The sequence below is a fragment of the Pteropus vampyrus genome, unplaced genomic scaffold (genome assembly GCF_000151845.1).
Source record: "Pteropus vampyrus isolate Shadow unplaced genomic scaffold, Pvam_2.0 Scaffold145, whole genome shotgun sequence".
Taxonomy (NCBI): Eukaryota; Metazoa; Chordata; class Mammalia; order Chiroptera; family Pteropodidae; genus Pteropus; species Pteropus vampyrus.
The window spans coordinates 3,380,017-3,401,967 of NW_011888926.1; the positions used below are offsets into that span (position 1 = coordinate 3,380,017).

The 21,951-nt window shown below is 51.3% G+C and overlaps 1 protein-coding gene, 1 long non-coding RNA gene and 2 pseudogenes across 2 annotated transcripts; 2 read left to right on the forward strand and 2 right to left on the reverse strand.

Annotated features, from left to right (window-relative positions):
- Window positions 1–4,506: 4,506 nt before the first annotated feature.
- Window positions 4,507–4,625, forward strand: LOC111745059 (annotated as a pseudogene).
- A 2,672-nt stretch (window positions 4,626–7,297) lies between these two features.
- Window positions 7,298–7,667, forward strand: LOC105298102 (annotated as a pseudogene).
- A 5,921-nt stretch (window positions 7,668–13,588) lies between these two features.
- Window positions 13,589–21,945, reverse strand: SYNGR1 (synaptogyrin 1). Its single transcript, XM_011369098.2, has 2 exons — window positions 21,556–21,945; window positions 13,589–17,343 (listed from the first exon to the last, which is right to left on the reverse strand). The coding sequence occupies exons 1-2, from the start codon at window positions 21,805–21,807 to the stop codon at window positions 17,122–17,124; spliced, it is 474 nt and encodes a 157-aa protein (XP_011367400.1). The 5' UTR covers window positions 21,808–21,945; the 3' UTR covers window positions 13,589–17,121.
- LOC105298075 lies at window positions 18,346–20,048 on the reverse strand. Its single transcript, XR_896411.2, has 2 exons — window positions 19,029–20,048; window positions 18,346–18,982 (listed from the first exon to the last, which is right to left on the reverse strand). It is a non-coding gene; the product is annotated as an uncharacterized LOC105298075 (long non-coding RNA).
- Window positions 21,946–21,951: the final 6 nt, after the last annotated feature.

The following is a 21,951-nucleotide window of genomic DNA, read 5'->3' on the forward strand; positions in this document are numbered from 1 at the left end:
GGTCTTCTGACTCTGTGATGCTGTGATGTAATAAGAAATATATATTTGGTCTTGGTCCCGGTTCCTGGCATAGAGCTTCTAAAAGGGTTTTGAAATTATCCGAGTGATAGAATGATAGAGCATCTTTTGTTATTCATAACATGCACCTTTCAACCATCCTGCAGTTTATTTTAATGAGGTGACTGGTGGCTGATAGCCCCTGGATGACTTCAGGTTGGAGGCTGGTTGCCAGAGGAACCAACCACGTGATTAGAGGGGACTTTCAGCCTCCCCGCCACCCCCTCCCCCCACACACACACTCCCTTTCCCATCTCTGGAGAGGAGAGAGGAGCTGGGAATTGAGGTAATAACTAGTGGCCAGTGATTTAGTTAATCAATCGTGTCTTTGTAATGGAACCTCCATAAAAACCCTAAACGAAGGGGTTTGGAGAGCTTCTGCATTGGTGAACGCATCTATGTGCTGGGAGGGTGACACGCACCAAACTCCACAGGGACAGAAGCTCCTGCACTCTGTGGACCCTACCAGATCCTAGCCTATTACCTCTTCATCTGGCTGTTCTCGTGTATCCTTTGTAAGAACCTAGCAATATAAGTAAAGCGTTTTCCTGATTCCCGTGAGCCGTTACAGTGTGTTGCGGAATCTGAGGAGGGAATCATGGGAACCCCTGATTCGTGGCCAAACTGGGCAAGAGTGTGGGTGACCTGAGGACCTGCTAGCTGGGACTGGTGTCTGAAGAGGGGTGCAGTCTGGTGGGAATCTGCCCTTAGCCTGTGGGGTCTGTACTAACTCTGGGTGGTTAGCATTAGAATGACAAATTACAGGGCACGGCACCCAGTTGGTGTCTGCAGAGAACTGGAGAATGGCTTGCTGTGGGAAACCCACAAGTTCGGCGTCAGAGGTGTTCTGCCGTTGTAGGTAAAAACCCCTTAGTCGAAGACTCTAAGGCCTTTCCTGGCACCGCTGCGAGGGAAGCAGACCCTCCAAGTCCCCTCACAGCTCAGCCTCCTCGGAACCGTGGGAAGTGTCCCAAACAACTGCAGCGTTTCCTGCCTCTGGTTTTGCACCTCTTGTTCCCACACTCAACTACCTGCTGAACTTTTACTCCATCTTCAAGGCTCTTAGCAAGTGAAAGTCCTCAGACACTCCCCTTGATTCCCACCCCAAGAATGACTTCTCGATCATTTAAAACCACAGTTACTGTTGGCAGTGACCTTCCTGAGGGCGGGGACTGCAGCAGGTCATGGCCCCCAGGCGTTCTCAGATTGGTTGACAGTCAGATGGAGGTGAATGGACATTGGTAGATGAGGCCAGTCCCAAAGTCCTCAAACGACTTACAGGGGAGCTGGGAGACCAAGACTTGGAGCTTCTAGACCCCTCCCCACCCCTCTTTCCACACCTGACCCCCTAAACAGCGCACTATGGCAGGTCCTCCTTCCACAATTTCTTGGGTCTGGTTTTCAAGGCAGCAGGAAGACACTAGGCTCAGCACAGCACTTGGGAGAGCAAGCATTAAGTTGGCGCCTCCTGTTTGCAGGCACTGAGCCCCCAGGGGGTTGGGGCAGAAACAAGGAACTCTGCTATGGACAGACTTCTTTCTCCCAGGGGAATAGCTGCCTGGGAACCAAGCTGTGAAGTGGATTTGTTTTCCCCAGGACAGCCCTACGGGTCACATGGGTTTACAATCAACCCAAGACAGGCTTCTGCCGGATGAACAAAGATACCACAACTATTGACCTTAAAATCGCTAAAACAGCCTGAGCGAGCTGCAGGCCCTATCACAGCCACGCAGAAGTGCACGCATCAGATAACTCCGTGCCACCATGACCTTTCCAAACTCTAGCACCTGGAAGAATAGATAGCCGTGCAATGCCCTCAGCTGCCTTCTGGGAACTGCAAAGGGCTGTGCATGGGAGTTGGAACCGCCTGTTGTCTTAAGGTCTGTGCCTCCAACAGCTCCCCATGGGCCCAGCAGATTCCATCAATCCTTTGTTTGGCCTCACAGACAGCCACTGAGGCAACTCTGGTTGGCAGATAACAGCTTGGGAAGGTGGCAAAAGGACGCTGAAGGATATTTTGAAGAGGAATAACACATTCGCCCATCATCCCATTATCCTCATCCTCACTCGACGCCTTCTCCACACTGGCCGGGAACCCAGGCCGGTCTTTTGGCCTGATTAGCAACTGAGAGGACAGAGATCACCTTGAGCCAGGCTCTTTGCCTTCTTGGATTTTTCTCTGTCACAAGCATTTTCCCACGTGGCTGTGCGGTCCTCGTATTGGTGTGTGATAGTCCTTTGACTATCCCTCATTTTTTTAAAAAAATGTATTTAAATTAATTTCAAGTATACCATACATTGGTTAGACATCTATAGAGTTCATAAAACGATCCCCCCAATTGCTCCCTCCCTCCCCCGGCCCTCCACCTAGCCATCATATTAATGCTGGCTGCATTCCTCATTTTAAAATGGTAGCTAATAAGCTCGTTTCCAGTTGGGGCTATTATATACGGCTCTACAACAGTCATTCATGGGTTTAAAAACTATTGAATGAATTTCTTGGAAAAGCACAATGAGAGATATAGGGAGGATGACTCGCTTTATAATACTTTAGCAAAAAATAAATTAAAAGGGGAGAGATGAAACCAATGGGACAAAGTCTTTGTAATCTGAGGTGATGAATGCATGGGTTTTCATGGTGCTATTCTCTCCCTTTTTAAAAAATATGTTTGAAATTTTTCATAATAGGAAATTAAAAACAGAAATATAAGCTCAGTCCCAGCCATCAGGGAGCTCACAGTCCGGCAAGGAAACAGACAAGGAACTGGGCCCTGGCAGAGCAGCATAACGAGGGCTGGGATGGGCCTAAGTGCATAAAATAATGTACCTAAGAACACAAGCCAATTGTATCGAAACACATTTATCAACATATATTTTTAAATTGGGCCACAGGGGTTCAAAGAAGGTATGAGACGCGTGGAGCAGAGCAGCCCGAGCCAAGGGGCCTGAAGCACCCAGCCCCACTCGGCCCCACTCAGCCGCAATTAGCTGAACCTTGCATGATCGTCGTTTTAAGCTTCTGAGTTCTGGAATTGTGTGTTACACAGCAAAGACTGTCTGATACAACGGGAGAGATTAACCTTCTAGCAGAAGGCATCACCTAAGCTTGTAGTTAAAGCTGGAGCAGAAATAGCAAATAAGCATACGAAAAGATGCCCCACATCATACGTCATTAGGGAACTGCAAATTGAACAAAAACGAGACGCCACTACACACCTATTAGAACGGCCGAAATCCCAAACACCGACGACACCAAATGCGGGCAAGGATGTGCGGCAACGAGAATTTTCTGTCATTGCTAGTGGGAATGCAAAATGGTTCGGCCACTTTGGAAGACAGTTCGCCAGTTACTTAAAAAGCTAAACAGTCTTATCATATGACCCAGCGATTGATCTCCTTAGCATATTTATCCAAATGAGTTGAAACTGACATCCACACCAAAGCCTGCGCACAGATGTTTATAGCAGCTTTATTTATAATTGCCAAAACTGAAGCAACCAAGATGTCCTTCAGTCGGTGAGTTGGATAAACAACTGTGGTTCATCTGGACGTTGGAGTATTATTAGAGAGAAAAAGAAACAAGCTATCAAGCCATAAAAAGATATAGAGGAACTTGAATTGCAACTTGCTAAGTAAAGAAGATAATCTGGAGAGGCTACATACTGTACAATTCCAAATTAATGACATTCTGGGAAAGGCAGAACTAGAGACATTAAAACATCGGTGGTTCCAGGTGTTCAGGAAGAGAGAAGAAGGGATGAATAGGTGAAGCACAAGAGATTTTTAGGGCAGTGTCAATACTCTGCATTATGCTGAAATGGTGGATACATGACATTATGCATTTGTGAAAACCCATAGAACTGTACAACATTAAGAGTAAACCCTGATGTAAACTCTGGACTTTAGTTAATAATAATGTATCATTTTTGGTGTTTCAATGGGAACAAATATTCTACACTAATGCAGGGTGTTAATAATAGGAAAAACTCTGGGGACAGGGAGACAGGAAGTATAATAGAATTCTCTATTTCCTGCTCAATTTTTAGGTGAACCTAAAACTGCTCTAAAAAATAAAGTGTTTCGAAACAAAAAAAGTTGGGCTATAGTTATAAATGTGCTTCTTATTAATGCATTTAATAGCAAGCTCTAACAGGGCTAACGGGTGGAACGTTGACGTGATGAGTGTTCAAGAACTCTGCTGTGCCACAGATATTGCTAATTCTGTGGCTTGCTGCCTACATTCATAAGTGACAGAAGTGCTAAATGTCATGCAGAGGTCCCTGGAATGTTTTTGTCCCCCATTCAGGTTCACGGATCCTTGTATTACAGTAACCTTTCTTTGACCTTAGGATATACTCCTGGAAATGGTTTTGTTGGGTCATGGAGTGGGACCTCTGCCACACACACAAGATTTTCCTGCACAGAGCAGTCCAAAATCCATGTTGGGGAGTCTACGGCCATGCTACCCTGAACAAGCCCGATCCTTTCTGATCTTGGAAGCTAAGCAGGGTCGGGCCTGGTTAATACTTGGATGGGAGATCACCTAGGAAGACCAGGTGCTGTTGGCGTGAAAAATAAAAAGTAAGGGATTGTAAACTGACAAGGTCCTTGCAATCTGTGAGGTTGACCAAGGGTTGCCTCGAAAAAAAAAAATCCAAATTAGCAGGGGGAAGTTCCTTACAGAACAAGTTTATACAACCGAATAGAAAACTTAACATCTTAGTCTAAAGCAGCTGGATTTGGGTTTCTGGAAGAGCAACCAGAGGCTTTTACTTCACAGCTACCTAACCAAGAAGGCCTCAAAGGTGTTCTTTCCAGAACAATCCAGAACAAAGAGAAGGTCTTCTCTGTAAACAGAATCCTTCTCCTGTCCTAGAATACAAAAGCTGTTTATAAACTTTAAAGTAGCAGTTTCTAGCATCCATCTGCAGTTGTAAACTGCATTCTTTCCTGGCACCCCATGGCACTGCTATTTTATTAAAACAAATGTCTGATAACTTGGCAGTTTAAAAATGGAACCTCGATTTGATTTAATTTTTATTTCTAGGATTACTAGGAAAATTGAAATTTCTTCCTATGTGAATTGTCCATTTAGATCACGAGCCTATATTTCTGTCTGCTAACATGTGGGAAATATTTTTCCCAGTTTTCCATTTGCATTTGCACTTTACTTATTTATATATATTTTTGACATGCTGAACATTTACATTTTTATGTAGCCAGATCTCTCAGAATTTTCCTTTATGGTCTCTGCTTTCTGCGTTATACAGAGAAAGACCTTCCCAACCACAATTTCATATACATATTGACTTAAATGATCACGTTTACTCCCATTTGGAGTTTTAATGCACTAGAAGGGATCCAACTTGACTCTTTTCATATACGTAGCCAATTTTATATTAAAGTCTTTATCGAATAATCTCTTCTTTCCCCCACTCCTTTGAAAGGCTACCTTTGTTAATTTTGTAAATCTTATACACCAGTTCCTATGTTCTTAAAATTCCTGCCTCCCAGAGATGTCCTGATGACGAAACAAAGGAGTATCTTCAAAGCCTTTAGCAGCGGAGCCTAGAATCTGCTCCAAATATACTGGTTCTCTTCCCTTCCCTTTCTCTTTTTCAGACCCATTTCCCCCTCCTCATGCCATATGCTTCCACCATTTGACCTTGGGGTTCTGGGAACAGATCCAGGTACACAGAAGGTGCTTCCTAAGGCCTCACTGTTGGGTCCTCAAACTGCTTTTTTGGTCCGTTATTGCCTCAGCCCAAGTGACCTTGCTGGGTGAGCCTTCCCATCCACCCCGCCATGGTAATTACCCAAAAGTTGGGGTGGGGGAACAGGGAAGACTTCACAGGGGAGGGACCTTGGAACTCATCTAGGAAAAGAGAGGGATTGGGCAGGGAAAAAGGGCATTCCAGGCTGTGTGTGTGTGTGTGTGTGTTGTGGGGAGGTGTCGGACAACGGCGGAAGTCAAGTGTGGCAGGAAGCTGGGGATGACACATCAGGAGGGTGTGGGTGCACGGGAAAGAGTAGAGATTCATTTAAGTAAGAGAGTCATGTGATCTTCTGTGTGTTTTAGGAAGATGACCTGGGACCAGGCAGCAGGGAGGGAGACCAGTATTAGGAGGCTGCTGAGATCACCCAGGTAAGATGGGTGATGGCCTGGACTAGGGTGGTGGCCATGAGGATGAAAGGAAACGGGCAATTTTCAGAAATATCCAGGTAGGTAGGACAGAAAACCTGGCTGTGGATTGGAAGTGGGAGAGAGGGGGAGTTGAGGACGATTCCCAGATGCCTGGCTCAGGCAGCCAGGTAGATGGCAGCGGAGTTACAGAGGCAAAAGCGCTAGAGGAGGAGCAGGTTTGGACCTGGGCTGGGAGGACTTGGGGATCAATGCAGTGGGCTGGGGGCGGAGAGGACACTGAAAAATTCAAAATGTGCAAACTCCGTGTATTACCGTATGCGGTCTAGACATCTGTTACAGAAGGACAGAGCCAAGGAAGTGGCAGGATGGATGGCGGAAAATTGATGGTTTGAAAACTATTTAGGAAGTTGAGTCGGTAGGACCTGGCGGATACTTGGAGTTTTGAAGAAAGGGACAAATCTCGGATAATTACCCTCAAGGATGATGGTACCTTTACTCTAAGATGGTGGACACAGGGAAAGGAGGAGGTTTGGTGGGAAGATTAACTCAACGATTCCTAACTGAGTCCCTACCACGTACATGCCAGGCACTTTTGTATTTGGCATAGAGCAATGACGAAAGCCCCGCCCTCGTCATGCTTACACCTGGCGAAGAGAGCCAGACGATAAAGAAATGAACATATGTCACGTGGTAGAAGGTGGCACGGAGGAAAATAAAGTGGGGATGGGGGACTCGTTTTTAAAAGGCGTGACCGGGGATGGTCCCACTGAAAAGGTGTCATGTGGGCAGAGATCTGGAAGTGGGAAGAGCATTGCAGGCAGAGGAAGCAGCCGGTGCAAAGGCCCTGAGACAGGAGCGTAGTAGGTGTGTTCTAGGAACAGCAGGGAGGCCAGTGTGGCTGCAGTGAGGAGAGTGGCAGAACGTGGGATGGGAGAAGTAGCCGAGGCAGATCCCGCGGGGCCACGGAGGCCATTGCAAGGACTCTGAATATTATGCTGAGAAGGGTAGGAAAGTTTTCTGGGGAGTTTGGAGCTCACTTGTATTTTCAAAGCTCCAGCGGCCAGCTCTCTGGGTTCTGACCTAGTTGGCGGCGACATGGCTAAACGCACCGAGAAGGTCGGAATCGGTCGGTAAATACGAGACCCGTTATGGCGCCTCCCTCAGGAAAATGGTGAAGAAAATTGAAATCGGCTGGCACACCAAGTACACTTGCTCCTTCTGTGTCAAAACCCAGATGAAGAGAAGAGCTGTGGGGGTCCGGCACTGGGCTTTCTGCATGAGAACAGTAGCTGCCGGTGCCTCGACCGAGCACCACTTCTGCCCTCAGAAGTGGAAAGTCTGCCATCAGAAGACTGAGGGAATTGAAAGGCCAGTAGAAGCGCCATAGTTTGGAACGTTGCTAGCCTATAATAAATGCGTTAATTCACGTAACAAAAATAAAAGCCCAGTGGCTCAGAATTCCTTGGTCTTCGGATCCCAATTCCACCACTCTCTAGCTGGGTGACCTTGGCCGAGTTGTTTAATTTCTCCGTGCCTCAGTTTCATCATCCATAAAATGGGGATAATCACAGTACTCACTTTGTATGGTTATTGTGAGGATTAAATAAAGTTAATGTAAAGAAAGCACTTAGAACAGTATCTGCCACATTCTCAGCACTATATAGTGGAATCAGTTATCGTGATAATAATTATTATGGCTGCTGGTGTCGAGGACAGAACATGTGATATGGGGAAGGGCAACGGGATACCTCAATATGAAGGCAGCTGAATATATAAGTGGCCCAAGCTGGGGACATACGCTCTCGGGAGTAGTCAGTATACAGTGGGTGTTTAAAGCCGTGAGACTAGAAGGACTCACCAGGAATGGGCCTGTGAGTCTGCCATGTTGACAGTGAAGGCTCAACGGATGTCACCGCCCAATTGATGTCACTTTGCAAAAGCCTGCACACATTTGAAAACGCTTGAGGAAAAAGGCTTTTGGTTTTAGCAAAGCCCTCTCAAATGTTTGAAGTAGCATTTCTAGGACGTGTAATTGGGACAGGCTTAGGAAGACGCAGAGGTGGGTGAGCACAGAGGAGGATGGATGGGTAACCAAAGCTGAAGGCTTTGCTGATCTAGAAACATGCAGAGCCTGGGGAATTTTTGCATAAAGCAGGCTTTAAGGATATGTCAGTTATCGAAAATGTGGAAAGATCATTTTTAGAAAGGCAGCACAGTGGCTAAGAGCATGAGTTTGAAGGTGGATGCACTATTGCTCTTCAGGCTCTGCCTGGTATGACCCTAGCTGTGCCACGCGCTCTTCTATGGCCGAGCCCCTCATCCGCAGAAGGGGCACAACTTAACGCCTCTACGACAGGCGTTGAAGGGAGTGAAATAGATCGTGCTAGCAAAGCGCTCAGCACAGCTCTGGTCCTTAAAGGGAAACACGCTGTCTTCTCCTCTATCGCTTGCACCAACACTTCTGACATGAAATACGTGGGTTTTCTCTCCCACATCAGCCAATTCTCTGACACCAGCTGGCCGCCCTGCAGTTCAGTTCTCTTCTGACAGTATCTACCTGGAGTTAGTGGGTGAAGGGCTCAGGCCCACCCGAGTGCCGTCACTTCAGATGCTAATCGTACGTCCTTATGGACCTACCATCTATCCGTGACCCCCTCCTCAAGCTCGATAATTTGCTAGCACGGGTCACAGAACTCAGGAAAGTGCTTTCCTTACTATTGCCTGTTTATTTTTAAAGGATACGACTCAGGAACAGCCAGATGGAAGAGATGCGTTGGGCAGGGTGCACGCAGGGCACACAGAGCTCCCTGCCCTCTCTGGGCATACCCACCCTCCCAGCAGCTTGACGTGTTCGCCAACCTAGCAGCTCTATGAACCCCTGGGGTCAGAACTTTTATGGAGGCTTCAGTGATTGATTAAATCATTGGCTGTTGGTGATTGAACTCAATTGCCAGCCCCCTCCCCTATGCCCACAACAAAAGGTGCCCCTCTTAACCATATGGTTCAGAAATTCCAAGCATTTTAGGAGCTCTGTGCCAGGAACAGGGGCTGGACTAAGACCAAATACATAGTTCTTATTACGGCACAGTATTCTAGGCCCACAACCAAGTGTAGCTGTCTAATTGACAAGGAGACTACGAGGAGAAGAAAAAGAAGCTTCAGAATAGGCTAAGGGGGACGTGGAGAGGGGACTGGAATCAGTGCTCTGGGCAGGGCTGGATCGTGGGCGTGCGACCTGTGCAGTCACACGGGGCGCCGCTCTCGGAATGGACTCAACTCTGGATTTAATGCTCTGCTTTTGCCATCTTGAAATTCTTCACATTTTCTCTTCGAACTTGGGTTTCGTGAGGGATAGCCAACGGGACGACGAAGCATTACGTGTGAGCACAGAAGATAAACCAGGTGGCAGCAAGAACGGCAGGCAGTGGGCAGCACGCGTGGCGAGCAGTTGGCCTGGCCACCTTGTGTGCACCCACATGGCTGGGCAGTCTGGGACACCGTGGGGCGGCACGGGGCTGGCAGGGCCAGGATCTGTGCCCAGACTGGCAGCAGCAGCAGATGGCCGCAGTCCACCAAGGCTGCGGTGAGAGAGAGCCCCATGTGGATAGCCCCTACGCAAATATAAACTCTGCAGCCTAAGTCTGGGGCAGGAACTGCCAGTACTCATGCAGGAAACGGTCAATAAGTTATTGTAAAACCAAAGTATGCACATGGATGTCGCGATAAAGCACACCCGAGAGTGAGACTTCTTCAGAGCCAGGTCTCTCTGGCTGTGGAAGCTGCTGCAGCCTTGCCAAGCAAATAAGTATTCCCAGGCTTTGAAACAGAAATTAAAGATCGCATTCTACAGAAAAGAATTCTATCTTCATGTGAAGGTTCATTATTAATGAGGAAGGCAATTTTGACGTTAACTCTTCCTTGTGTAACCAGAGATACAGCAATTAAGTCCATAAAGAGGTTATCAAAATTATATATAAATCATGAAGTCACTTGCGGTTTCTCGTACGACCTCCACAAATTACAGAAAAATGTTAGAGGAAATGTTATATTCCAAATATATTTCTATATAAAATTAAATTCCAACTTAAATGAAATTGATTTGTACGAAGAGTTAAATCTTTTTAGAAAAATCGTTCCGTAAGAATCATCAGCTCTTGATACACTAATGTGAAAGCCTATGAAATATTCTTAACTTCGGTTAAGTCTCATCAGCAGAAAGATCCTTCCCAAAATTAAAAATTTTGAAAGATTATTTGTGATCTTGCATTTGCCAGGAATTATTGTCATAGCTTTCAATGAGAGGCATACCTCGGAGATATGGTGGGTTCGGTTCCAGACCACTGTAGTAGTGTACTGCAATAAAGCAAGCCATGGTCTTTTCGCTGGTGGAGGGTCTTGCCTTCAGTTTGTAAAAAAACACCACATCTGTGAAGCTGAATAAAGCAAAATGCAATAAAACGAGGCATGCCTGTGTGTCAGTTGACATGCAGTTGGCGAAAGTACACATTTTGCTGAATAACATGCAGAAAAATCTAATGGTCAAGCAGATATCATATTGATAAGTTATTCACTGTATTATATAAAATTATGACAACGAAATATAGTTCTGTAATTTTAAGTTTATGGTATTAATGTAAGGAGGAGGCAAGAGAATTAAAAATGTTAATCAAGCCACATTCAGAGACTGCAATATACTGATCCAGGCCAGGAGGACACCTGCAGAACAAAGGAAGATTTCTGCTGGATTCTAACAGCCCATTCCCCACACCTGTGAAGGGGAACAGGCACCAAGAGTCCTTCCCTGTGGCTAAAACCATGGGGAACCTAAGGATTCAAGGCTGGGAACTGCCAGCAGGCCTTTCACTCCACAGTTCAACCTTCTCAGGCTGCGTACTCTTCCCCTTCCTCGCTGTATGTCCTTATCGAAGGACATGGGAACTAAAGAATGACAAACTGAATTCCCGGAACACTCGGGGTCCCGCTCAGTGCCTTTACTGTCTCACTGTCCCTCTTACCCTCTGCCTCTGAGAGGAGCCCACACTCTGTCTGTGGAGCGTTACTCCTTTTATAAACTTTCCTTTTGACTAACGTTGGCGTGTGTGTTGAATTCTTTCTACACCCTCCGCCAAAGACCCCTATTCTCTCAGTGCAGGGCTTGGTCCCCCGTCACCCGGAGAAATCTGCCCTGTCCTGCATCAGTATTACTCAATTATCCCTGTTACCCCATTGCATTTTATAAGAAAATATTTTGAAAGGAAAAAGCTTTATATTTTAGTACCCTTAACTGCACTTTTTTTTTTTTTAACTGCTTTTTGAACAACGGGTCCTGCATTTTCCTTTTGAATTAGGTCCTCCGAATTATGTAGGAGCCCTGATTCTGAAAACAAATCGAATATCTCCAAATTGTCCTGACTCTGTTAAAATCCTTTTAGGCTTTTACTGACAGCCTTCCAGTCCAATGAACGGCCATCACATAATTTTTTAAAGTGTGGATGGCTGGTCATCTCGAAAGGCTGATCCTGTCCGCTGTGATGTCCTTCTTATCCGTTTCTGAAAGCCATCTTCTTGACTCGAGACACATTCTTCTGAATGCCTCCCACAGACACGCACCACAGGGGGGCATATGGAGTCCTTCAAATGCAGATGTCACTTTTTGAAGTCCTTCGTAAGTGACAAGTCCTTTGGTAACGGTGAAGAGTAACTACCTGAATTATGCTGAGAACAGAAAATGCAAATGGAGGGCAGTGTGACTGTTAGGCGATCACAATCCCATTGACCTTGAAGACTGGGGGAAGGGCCCATGCAGGTGAGGCCCAGGTTGAGCAGGGTGAGAGGCTGGACCGGAAGTCGGAGCCCAGCCCTACAGTGCCAGGGGTCTGCTTCCTCCAGAGGGCAGCTGCCTCGGGGCGCGGAGGGCTTCCAGGGGTGCTCCGGCTCTTTTGATTGCAAGCAGTTGCAAGCCCGCAGGCCTCCTTAAGGCAGAGGTGGGTAGAACCTGGGTGGGTACATTGGAAACTGCCACTCTCCACTTTCTCTCTGAACCCTGACCTCTTTTAGAGTCTCCACCCACCTCCCTAATCAATCAACCAATCCCTCCTCCCCATCGTGAAAGGCAGCCATCTGATAGGTGCAGTCAAGGGAGGCGGGGCATGAAAAACGGCAGGTATTCGCGCCTGTCCAATCAGAGGCCTAGTGGCACTTAGCAAACCCGGAGTAAGGTTGGACTTGCCATGAACAGGGGCTTGGGCGTGGCCGGCACTGTGACTGACAGGCTCATACTGAGGCCAGAGCTGGCCTGCCCCTCCCTGCCAGCGCTTCTTCTACGTGAGAATGATTCTCACATGTACTTCAACTCGCTTGACTCAGTCCATCATTTACTGATTGGCTCTTTCCTCAAATATATCTTGACTTTTTCTACTCTTCTCATTGCCATGGCGACCTTCCTGTCCGAATAATGGGCAGCAACCTTTTGATTGCCATCTGACCACCAGAGTGGTCTTTTTAAAACACACACTGGCGTGGTCACCGGCCCTTCCAGGGGTTCCACGTCACTTAGTAAGAACCATACCTCCTATGGAGGCCTCGAGGCCCTGGCTGTGGGACCCGAGTGCCCTCTGGCCCGCCCCTCCTCATTCTCTCTCCCTTGTATGTGTCACCGTACCTGCCTTCCGCCATTCCCAAGCTCTGTCCCGGCTGGGGACCTCATGTTTCAGTTCCTCTCTCCAGAATGCTCACCAACCCACCTCCTAGCCAGCAAAGCCCTGCTCATCTTAGAGAGCTCCGGTCCGTCACCTGCTCAGAAGGGCTGCATCTGCTGACACCCTCAGCACTTACACAATTTACATTGCTGCTTGCACGTGGGGATAGCCTCCATCTTTCCTGCTGGAAACATATCTGTGAGAGCAGGGCCACCTGTTCAGGTTTGAATTCCTAGGCCCCAGCGAAGTGTCTGGCACTTTATAAGGTCTGAATAGATACTGGGCCACTAACTTTAAAAGCCGGTCCTGCGAACATATGCAGATGTAAAAGCATGGGAATGATCTGGAAGGAATGAGGCCGAGCTCCTGACCTTGGTTGCCTCTGGGGGCTGGGGAAGGAACCAGGATAGGGGATGGTGACCAGGTGTCCACACACACGTAAGTTTGGGGTTTAGGGAAGGGGCTGGGATAAGGACTGGTGATGTGTGTACGCGCGTGTGTAAGCTGTGTGTGCATGCACGCGTGTAAAGCTGGGGCGGGGGCGCTGGCTTCAGATGCAATGATTTTACTTTTTGATAAACAGTGTTGAACAAATAAAGCATGTCCCAGGTCAGGGGGGACAGTGGGTTGGCAGTCACAAGCTACAACGCAAAAACAAAACACACTATGACACGCCACAATCCACTGGTGGGTTTTGAGTCTTCACTTTATTTACTGTCACCAGAAGTCACCACCTTTACTTGGTTCACCACAAATGGACGGATGTCATAAAGGAGGGTGCCATGGGGCCATTGGATTCACTCTTGAGACTTGACCAGGTGGTGGGGGAGTCCAGAGTGGGCGCCCGGGATGGGGACCGCCATTCACTGCACACACGCGCACACACACAGATACATTTGTGGAGCCTTATATTATACATCTTATATATAGAAAATATATATATTTATACTATACACAGGCAGTAATGCTGCAGAAAGGGCCGGGTCACCCAGACAAGGGCTGTGGGCACCAGGGGAAGGGAGTGTCACATCAACAGACAGCGCTGGGAGGCAGCTGGACCAGCCCATCCTCTCATAAACTCTTGGGAGAGATGATCCCCCTTTGTGCTCCTTAGAGAATCGACGGGATCTTGGGCCAAGATTGGGGGGCCCCCGAGTGGTAACAGGTGGGGGCTGTTGGTTACATGGGGAAAGCCTGGGACCCCACAAGAGTCTCTGAAGATGAAGAATCACCAGGGAAGGTTAGAGCAGGGAGCGGACCAGTCTCCTGGTAATTAGCCCCTCAGTGGTTACAGCCCCGGGGGACCAGGAGCCACACCCAGGCAGTCAGCCTGGGAATGCACAGGACGAGTGCCAACTCAGAGGCAGGACACCTGGATCCTGAACCTTGAGCTCTGTGCCTGACTTTGGACAAGTCACTGTCTTCCTGGCCCAGACTCCAGAGGCCCTTGCATGGAACCTGGTTTTCCTGGGCCTTGTTCTTGATGGGAGAAGGAACCCAAATGAGAGGGCAGGATGCCGGGGGCCTCCCCCAAGGAAAGGCTTGGAAGCAAGGGGGTACAGCAGGGAGGGAAAAGGGGATACTGGTAGCTTGGGAGCACAGGCTTTCAGCTTGGGGCCCCAGGGGGTCCTCAGCTAACAGAAAGAGCCGGGCTTCCCCACCAACCTCTCAGTAGGGGTCAGGAGCTCTGGGTCTCATCCAAACCCTGCCTCCTGACATCTCTCGCCTTGTTTTATCACCCCTGCCATTGGCCCCTGCTGGTGGGGTCGTGTCCAGGCTGTACCTCAGATGAGTGAGGAATGCTGAGTGAGAGGATTCTGTGCCCCCACTCCTGGCAGGGGGCTTATAAACTTTCCTAGGCTGGAGTGGTAGAGAGAGTCTGCAATCAGCACCCAGGAGCTGGGTGAAGCTTAAATGTACCCTGCCCTTCACCCCAGCTTTTGCCAGAGCTGGCTGGTGCTCAGGGAGGACAGACGGGCAGCACCCTGGGGTCTCCCAGTGCCCTTCGGCAGGGGAAGTTTCTGGTGGAGAGTGGGCAAGGAGACAGACTTCTCACAGCCTCCTGCATGGACACAGAACTTCTGCCACAAACATATCCACACCTGCTTGCACCCTTACCTGCTCTGCAAACCTCTGGTCTGGTACAGCCTGGCAGATACCATGACCCTATCCTGTTTCCCCTTGGGCCACCTGGAGGGAGAGGATCACAGATAGAGCCCCTTCTCCGGATGGAGAAAACTGAAGTCAGCAACAATCAGCTAGCTGTCACTTGGCTGTCTGGGGTCCTCTCCCGTCACTGCTGCCCCTTGGGAAGACTTGAACAGACCTGAGTTCGGATCCAAGCCCCATGGCTAACTCACACTCTCTGAACCTGTTTCCCTTTTTGTTAAGTGGGGAACGATGCTACTTTTCTGCCTAGGAGATTCCTTCTCCTGCCTCATTGCTGTGCTAACTCCTGCCATCCTAGGACCCTTCTCCAGGAGGCTCAGCCCGTCGTGCACCCGTACGGCCCTCTGCTCAGCAATGCACCCTGGTCCAGTGGTCTAGTGCTCATCTCTCACCGACTATCAGCGCCTTATCCCAAGCATAGGTGCCCCATGCTGAATCAGTGGGCAGGTGAGTGAATATTACCTGCCTCTTAGGGTTCTTGTGGGGGTGCTGATGGTGGCTATACGCAGCACTGTCCCTTTGCCCTGCTCCCTGAGGCACTGGGCCCCAGGTCTTCCCACACCTTTCTCCACTGCTCAAGGCCTCCTTGTCCCGTAAGGCTCAGGGAGGAGCCCGTCGTATACAGGAACCCCTCTTTGCCCCGCATAACTCTCCTTGTGCCTTGGGGACACCTGCTACCCTCTCCCCTACAGCCCATAGCCTCCCTGAGCCTACTATGCTCCAGAGGCTCTCACCATTCATCTCGGGGGAGTTTGTCCCACAGCAGCAGTTCCAGGCTGGCCATGCAGGGTCCAGAACCCCTGCCCTCTCTACTCACCCTCCCACAGGGAGACCAGCCCCAGTGGGCCTTCTGGAAGGCCAGAGGAAGGACCCTCCATGCCCTTGGCTACTGCAGCCCCTTAGCCCCTGCCTGACCCTGGTGAAGGGAAAGATGACACAGTGTCCCAGATCAGTTCTGTTTCCTGGGAGGTCACAAGGGCAGGGAACTGGGGCACTGGCTGGGTGGCTGGAGCCAAGAAACCCAAGCAGCAAGCCCAGCTCTGCCACTCACTCACTGTCACCTTGGGCCAACTGCTCCCCCTCTGGGCCTCCTCGTCCACCCAACCCTGAGCAGGGTCGTAGTGAACCCCTCCTAGAGGCAGGAACAATGGTCAGTCCTCTGGCAGGCCACAGAGGCGGTGCTGAGCTCCTGAGGGGACACACGCAGAGTGATACAAGGGGACATTCCCACGCTGGGCGGGGCCGTTGGGGATGTGGGGAGAGGGCCTGGAGGCAGGGCTGTCCCGCTGGGGAACATCTGAGGCCCTAGCTTGCAGCAGAGTTAGGGTATCTCACAGGCTGGGGTCCCCAAGGCTTCCCAGAATAAGAAGAGCACTGAGCAGTGGAGCCCCAGGCTTGGGGACAGGGGAAGGAAGGAAGGGAAGACAGGGGACAGCAGGTGCTCTGCAGTCAGGTGGCCTGGGCTTGGTCCCACCTCCACCACCTGCTGTCTGAGTGACCCTGGGGGAGTGACCCTGACTTCTCCAGGTCTGTTTCTTCAACCATAAAACGTAGACAGCCCAACACTTCTAGCAGAGCTGCTGTCTCCTAGCAGGTGTCATCCCCCAGTGTTACGGGTGTTCGCACTCGCCCTGCAGCCAAACCTCCCAGCACCATCCTGGTCTCTGTTCCACCTGCCGGTACCAACAGGGCCTCCCCCACCTCTCGTCTTCCCCCTTCCCAGAGACCATTTCTCACTCACATCCGTGCTAAGCACGGGACAGATAAACAGTAGGCGCTCAATGAATGTTCGATGACACAACGAATGAATGTCAACACCCCAGGCCCCTGCTGGACACACTCGCACACACATGTAGACACCCCCACACGCACATACACACCTTACCTCCCCACCCCACCCCAAGCTGCCCTGGACCTCAGCGGAACCACCAGGAGGCTGGTGAGATGCTGGGCAGGGCAGCCTGGGAGAGCAGGGGGCGGGTGTGGAGGGAGGGCCGAGGGGGCAGCTGGGGCTGGGGCAGGGGCAGGCAGGGGGCAGGCGGTCACTGCGTCTCAGTAGCCCTGCGACTGGTAGCCCTGGGGCTCAGTGTCGAAGGCGTTGGCCGGCTGCTGGTAGGTGCCACCCATGCCGGCGGGGTCCGGCCCAGCGCTGGGCTCCACGTAGGGGGCATAAGGCATGCTGGAGTCCTGGCTGGGGTCCATGTAGTCCTGGGAGAAGAGGGCCGAGTCGGCGCCAATCTGGTACCGCTGGAAGGCCAGCACAGCCTGGCCCGCCTGAGGACGGGAGCCAGTGGGGACAAGGACAGGCGGGAGGGGATGGTTAGGGGAGAGACAGACAAGAGCACCAGGTTAGTGGCGGTTAGTTCACAGGACACAGGCAACAGAGAGTTAAATATCCTCCAAGCACCAAAGACGAAACCAAGCTTGACTGAGGGGAAGGAAGGCTGTCCTTGCCGCCAGCCCTGGAGAGGCCCGGTTCATCGTCCAGCCAGAAAGGACTTCAGCGGTCACCTGCCCCATGGCCTCCAATCCCAGAGGTCGTCATTCTGGGCCACCCAAAATTCTAGAGTCTCCACTGTGGAGTGTTAAAATGGCCCAAAGGCCCACAACTTCCTTCTCAAACTGTGTTCTCAGGGCTGTTATGTGGAATGAGGTGAGATAGAGCTGTTGGCATCTCCTAAAACTCGTTGTTTCTCTTGCTAGGTGCAGCCGTGTGACTAGGTTCTGGCCAACAGGTCGCCCCAAGTTCTTTGTCCCACCTTTTGACGTGATGCCTGGAACATAGATAGTTGGAGCTCTAGTTGCAATGCTGAACCATGAGGTTCAGGAGCCAAATTGTAGGGATGGAAGAGGCCTGGGTCACTAAAGATTTCTGGAGCCGGTTGGGAAAAACTTGTCTATAGCATACATGCTTTTTGGAAATTCTTTTTAGGTAAAAGCAGTTATACTGTCGTTAAGGACAATGACATTAACTACACTGGGAATAAATTATATCTGTCATTAAAAAAACAGTTTATACGTTTACACTGAAAGTCTCTCCAGAGATCTGTCCAGCCCAGGTTATCTGCCTGTGATGGAAAAACGCTCACGGTCTACATATCTCTGTCTGGGGGCTGGAGAGACCGAGGCCTAAAGAACGGAGGCCTCAAGGCAAAGTCAGTGTCAGAGCCCAGATCGAGACACAGGGCTCCTGTCCCTTCCCAGGCCAGGGCCCTTCCCACCTCCTTCCCTTCGATCAGCCCCCAGACAAGGCATTAAATCAAAAGGGCCATCAGGTCAGAGGCAGGTGCTTGGCATTTTATTCCAGAAAGTTCCAGAAGCCCAGTGACTAGGCATTAACTTTTGATTTGTGTCCCTGGAGAAAGCTGAGGGGCAGCCCTTTTTGGGAAGTGGCTGTTCAATGCAAAGTGTCAGGGGCCTGAGAAGTCAGGCCCAAAGGAGCTGTGCTGGGGAAATCAGACGTGGCCCTGTTGCATTTTCCACTGTGTAGGTGTGAGGTCCTGGCTGCTTCGGGGCTCAGACGCAGGAGCCTTGAGAAGCAGGGAGGCAAAAAGGCCCCCTGGAATAGCGGCCAGGCCTTCAGCAGCCTGGAGCCACAGGCAGGCCCGCAACAGCACACGGGGCAGTGAATGAAGGACATCTGCAGACCTGGCTCTCCTGGAGCTCCCAGGCTCCACTCTGCAGGCTGGTTTCCTGCACGGAGACAGAGGGCTGGAGCAGATGACCTCTGCAGATCCTCTCAGGGAGAGGCCTCTGGCTACGGGCACCTAGTGCAGACTGTGGGTGCTCCTGTGCCCTCGCTGAGTCAAGGCCTCCCTTAGCCACTCAGTTCAAGGGGCCGTAAGACAGGAGCAAAGGAGTGCTGGACTGGAGTGCAGAGGGGAGGCTGGAGCCTAGGGACCTGGTGGTCCACCTGGCCTTGCATCTTCTGCTCAGAGCCTAGGGACCTGGTGGTCCACCTGGCCTTGCATCTTCGGAGCAGGTACAGTCTCTGGAGCCTCTCCACTGTGCTGCAAGCAGCCTGCACTTGTATGCCTCCAGTGTTAGGAAGCTCACTCTCTGCGTGCTCTGCTCTGGGAGCCTGATTGTGCTCCGTGACTTCTTCGACCCCTGCAGAGAGTAGAGGGATCCAGGGGTTCCTGCCCAGGCAGCTGATGGCCCCAAAGAGGGAAACTGTGGAGAAGTGGAGGCCAAAGTCCTTTGGAAGAACAAGGACGCACCGCTTGAGGGTCACCCCTAAAGTCAATATTATGGAGGTGTCCCTGACTCCTTGGAGAGAACGAATGAACGAACGAACGAATGAATGAATGAATGAATAAGTGAATAAACGAAAGAACGAAAGAGCCTACATTTATGGAGCATCTCTGTGCCAGCCTCCGTTTCATCTGCACAACAGCCCCAAGAGGTTGGTCCATGATCACTCCTCAGTCCAGGGATGTGGACGAGGCTGAGGCGGGCAGGGGTTTGCCCAGGGTCACACATCGCGTGAGAGCAGAGCTGGGCCAGGCATCCTCCGATGTCCTCGGCCAGGCCTCCCTAGCAGCCAGCCGCCACGGGAACTGTAAGATCAGCCTTCGCGCCGCAGCTGTGGGACAGGCTCTCGCACTGTCCATGGTTCAGCACCCTGGCAGCCACGTGCATGGAGCCATCTCCAACTCTAACAGCCTGCAGCAGTCCCATCTGGGGGGGATTTTGATTTGTCTGTCTTCCCCGCCCCCAGCCTGTGGGCTCCTGAGGCCTGGGACCCCATTGGATTCATCACTAGGCACAAAACTGCTCAATAAATGTTTACTGAATGCATGGACACGTGAAGAATAAACAACGGAGGCAATGAATGAGTAAGTGGTGAGTCTTAAGTGGCCTCTCAAACCAGCCTTCCCCTGCCCTGCGAGCCCTGGCATTCTGGCCATTCCAGGCAGCAGGCTGCCCCCACAACCTCGCCATGGGGCAGGACACCGGGCTCCCTGATTCTGGAAGCCAGGTAGGCCTACGGCTGTGCTGAATCGGGAAACAGCGTGCTGTATTCCTCCTGGAAGGTAAGGTCCTTGAATCTCCGCACGGCCAGGGCTGCGGTCAGGCTCTGCCAGGAGAGAGCAGGGGTGAGGCCAGCGCGGGGGAGCTGGGAAGGGCAGAAGCCAGCAGGGAGGCAGGCTTCAGTGGACCAGGGGGTACCTGTCAGTCAGGCTTTCAGACCCGGCCACGAAAGTCCTGGTGTCCAATCGCCCACTCCCGCTCTGTGAGCCCTGCCCCCACCTCAGGGCTCACTGCTCTCAAACTCCTGCCTGTAGGGCTGGGTGGTTCCCACTTCCAGGGCACCTTCTCTGGTCTGAGATCCCCTAGGGTCACTGGGTTCTTCCTGCCCAGCCTTGAGGACAGAGCTCTGGAGTGACCACAGGTCGCCTCCTCTAAACTCTAGCTCCCACTATTGTATTGGGAGGAGGGGTCCCAGGAGAAAATGGATATCTAGGGCCCTCTAAAAGAGAAGTCACCCTAGGCAGGCCCAGGAGGGTGGGGGCACAGGGAGGGCTGGCTGCCTATATAGAGGCCCAGGGACTCCTTGCAGAAGGCCAGGCTGAGGGCTGCTCCAAGGCCTGGGGGTGGGGTGGGTGGGGGGCTCTGGACAGTGGTAGAAGGACTCTTAGGATGGAGACATGAAGCCGATGTGACCCCAGATATTTGCAGGAGGGAGATGAAGAGAGAAGAAATAAATCGAGATGACCTGGAACTCAACTCCAGGGGACGGTCTTGCTGTCAAGCTGGTGGGCGCTCCAGACCACGGGGTTCCGAACTGCCCTCTGGCCATTCCGGCCCAGACACATCCTCTCCTTGACCCATTGAATATTTTTCAAAATTTGAATAAATTGCTAACACATAAAGATCAGATTTCACACAGAAATTCAAATTTCTGGCTTCTCTGGAAAACAGAAGACCTGGCCTCTGGGGGTCCTCATGGGGTCCTCATTTCTGCTTCGGAGCAGAGGCCAAGCAGAGGGGGCCATTTCAGGACAGGTGTGGACGTACCACCCGGCCTGCTCATGCCTTCTCACGCCCTGTCTGGCCGGTGGACAGCTGAGTCTGCGACATCTTCCCCAAATCCGATATCCTGATTTTACAGGTGGGAAGACAGAGGCCCAGAAAATCAGAGGCGGCCCCAAGGTGAGACCCAGGTCTCCTGACTCTGAGGCCCGGGCTCCCTCCCAGCTCTGGAACCTTGGAGGCTTAGCTCCCTGTGCAGGCCTCGGCCTTCCTGTCTGTTAGTGAGGACCGTAAACACCCATCACCCAGCGACCATGGTGGGCACTCTGCACCAAAGCGAGGGTCTGCCATCACCCCGTGACTGTCCTCACCGGCAGTGGGGACAGTTTCCTTCCTCAGGGGGCAGGCCCGCCTGTGTGTTGAGGAGAGAGCCCCTGGCGAGGCTGGAGGGCCCCAGCCCGTGAGCCTGGCGGGCTGGGTGAGTGTGGGCCGGGCGGGCTGTGTACTCACCCATGTGAAGATGGAGAAGAAAGAGAAGGCGATGGCGGCCCGGGCTGCGTCCGACCCTTCGTTCAGCGGGTTGTCCTTGGGCTTGGAGACCTGCCACTGATTGGCCAGGTAGCAGAAACCCACGAACCAGAGGAAGGCCCAGAAGGCTGCGGGGTGTCCACCAGCGTCAGGCAGAATGGGCCATGTGAGGAGAGAGGGGGCAAGGGGGGAGGAAGTGGGGGCAAGTGGGGGAGGTTCAAGAGCACGTCTCATGCTCCCCCACCCCGAAAGAGTGGGGAGGGGCAGGAGGGGAGCATAGGGAAGGCGAGGCGAGAACAGAGGGGTCAGGCAGAGGCACAGCCAGAGAGAGACATGGAAAGGAGCCAGCCAAGGCCCAGGAAGAGCCGGGGCAGTGAG

Bases quoted from the DNA above. Each gene is read 5' to 3' on its own strand.
- SYNGR1 (XM_011369098.2), bottom strand. From the start codon at position 21,807: ATGAGACGTGCTCTTGAACCTCCCCCACTTGCCCCCACTTCCTCCCCC. The intron at 17,344-21,555 runs GTGAGTACACAG...TCCCGTCCTCAG, and splicing joins TCTTCTCCATCTTCACATGG to GCGGGCCAGGCTGTGCTGGC.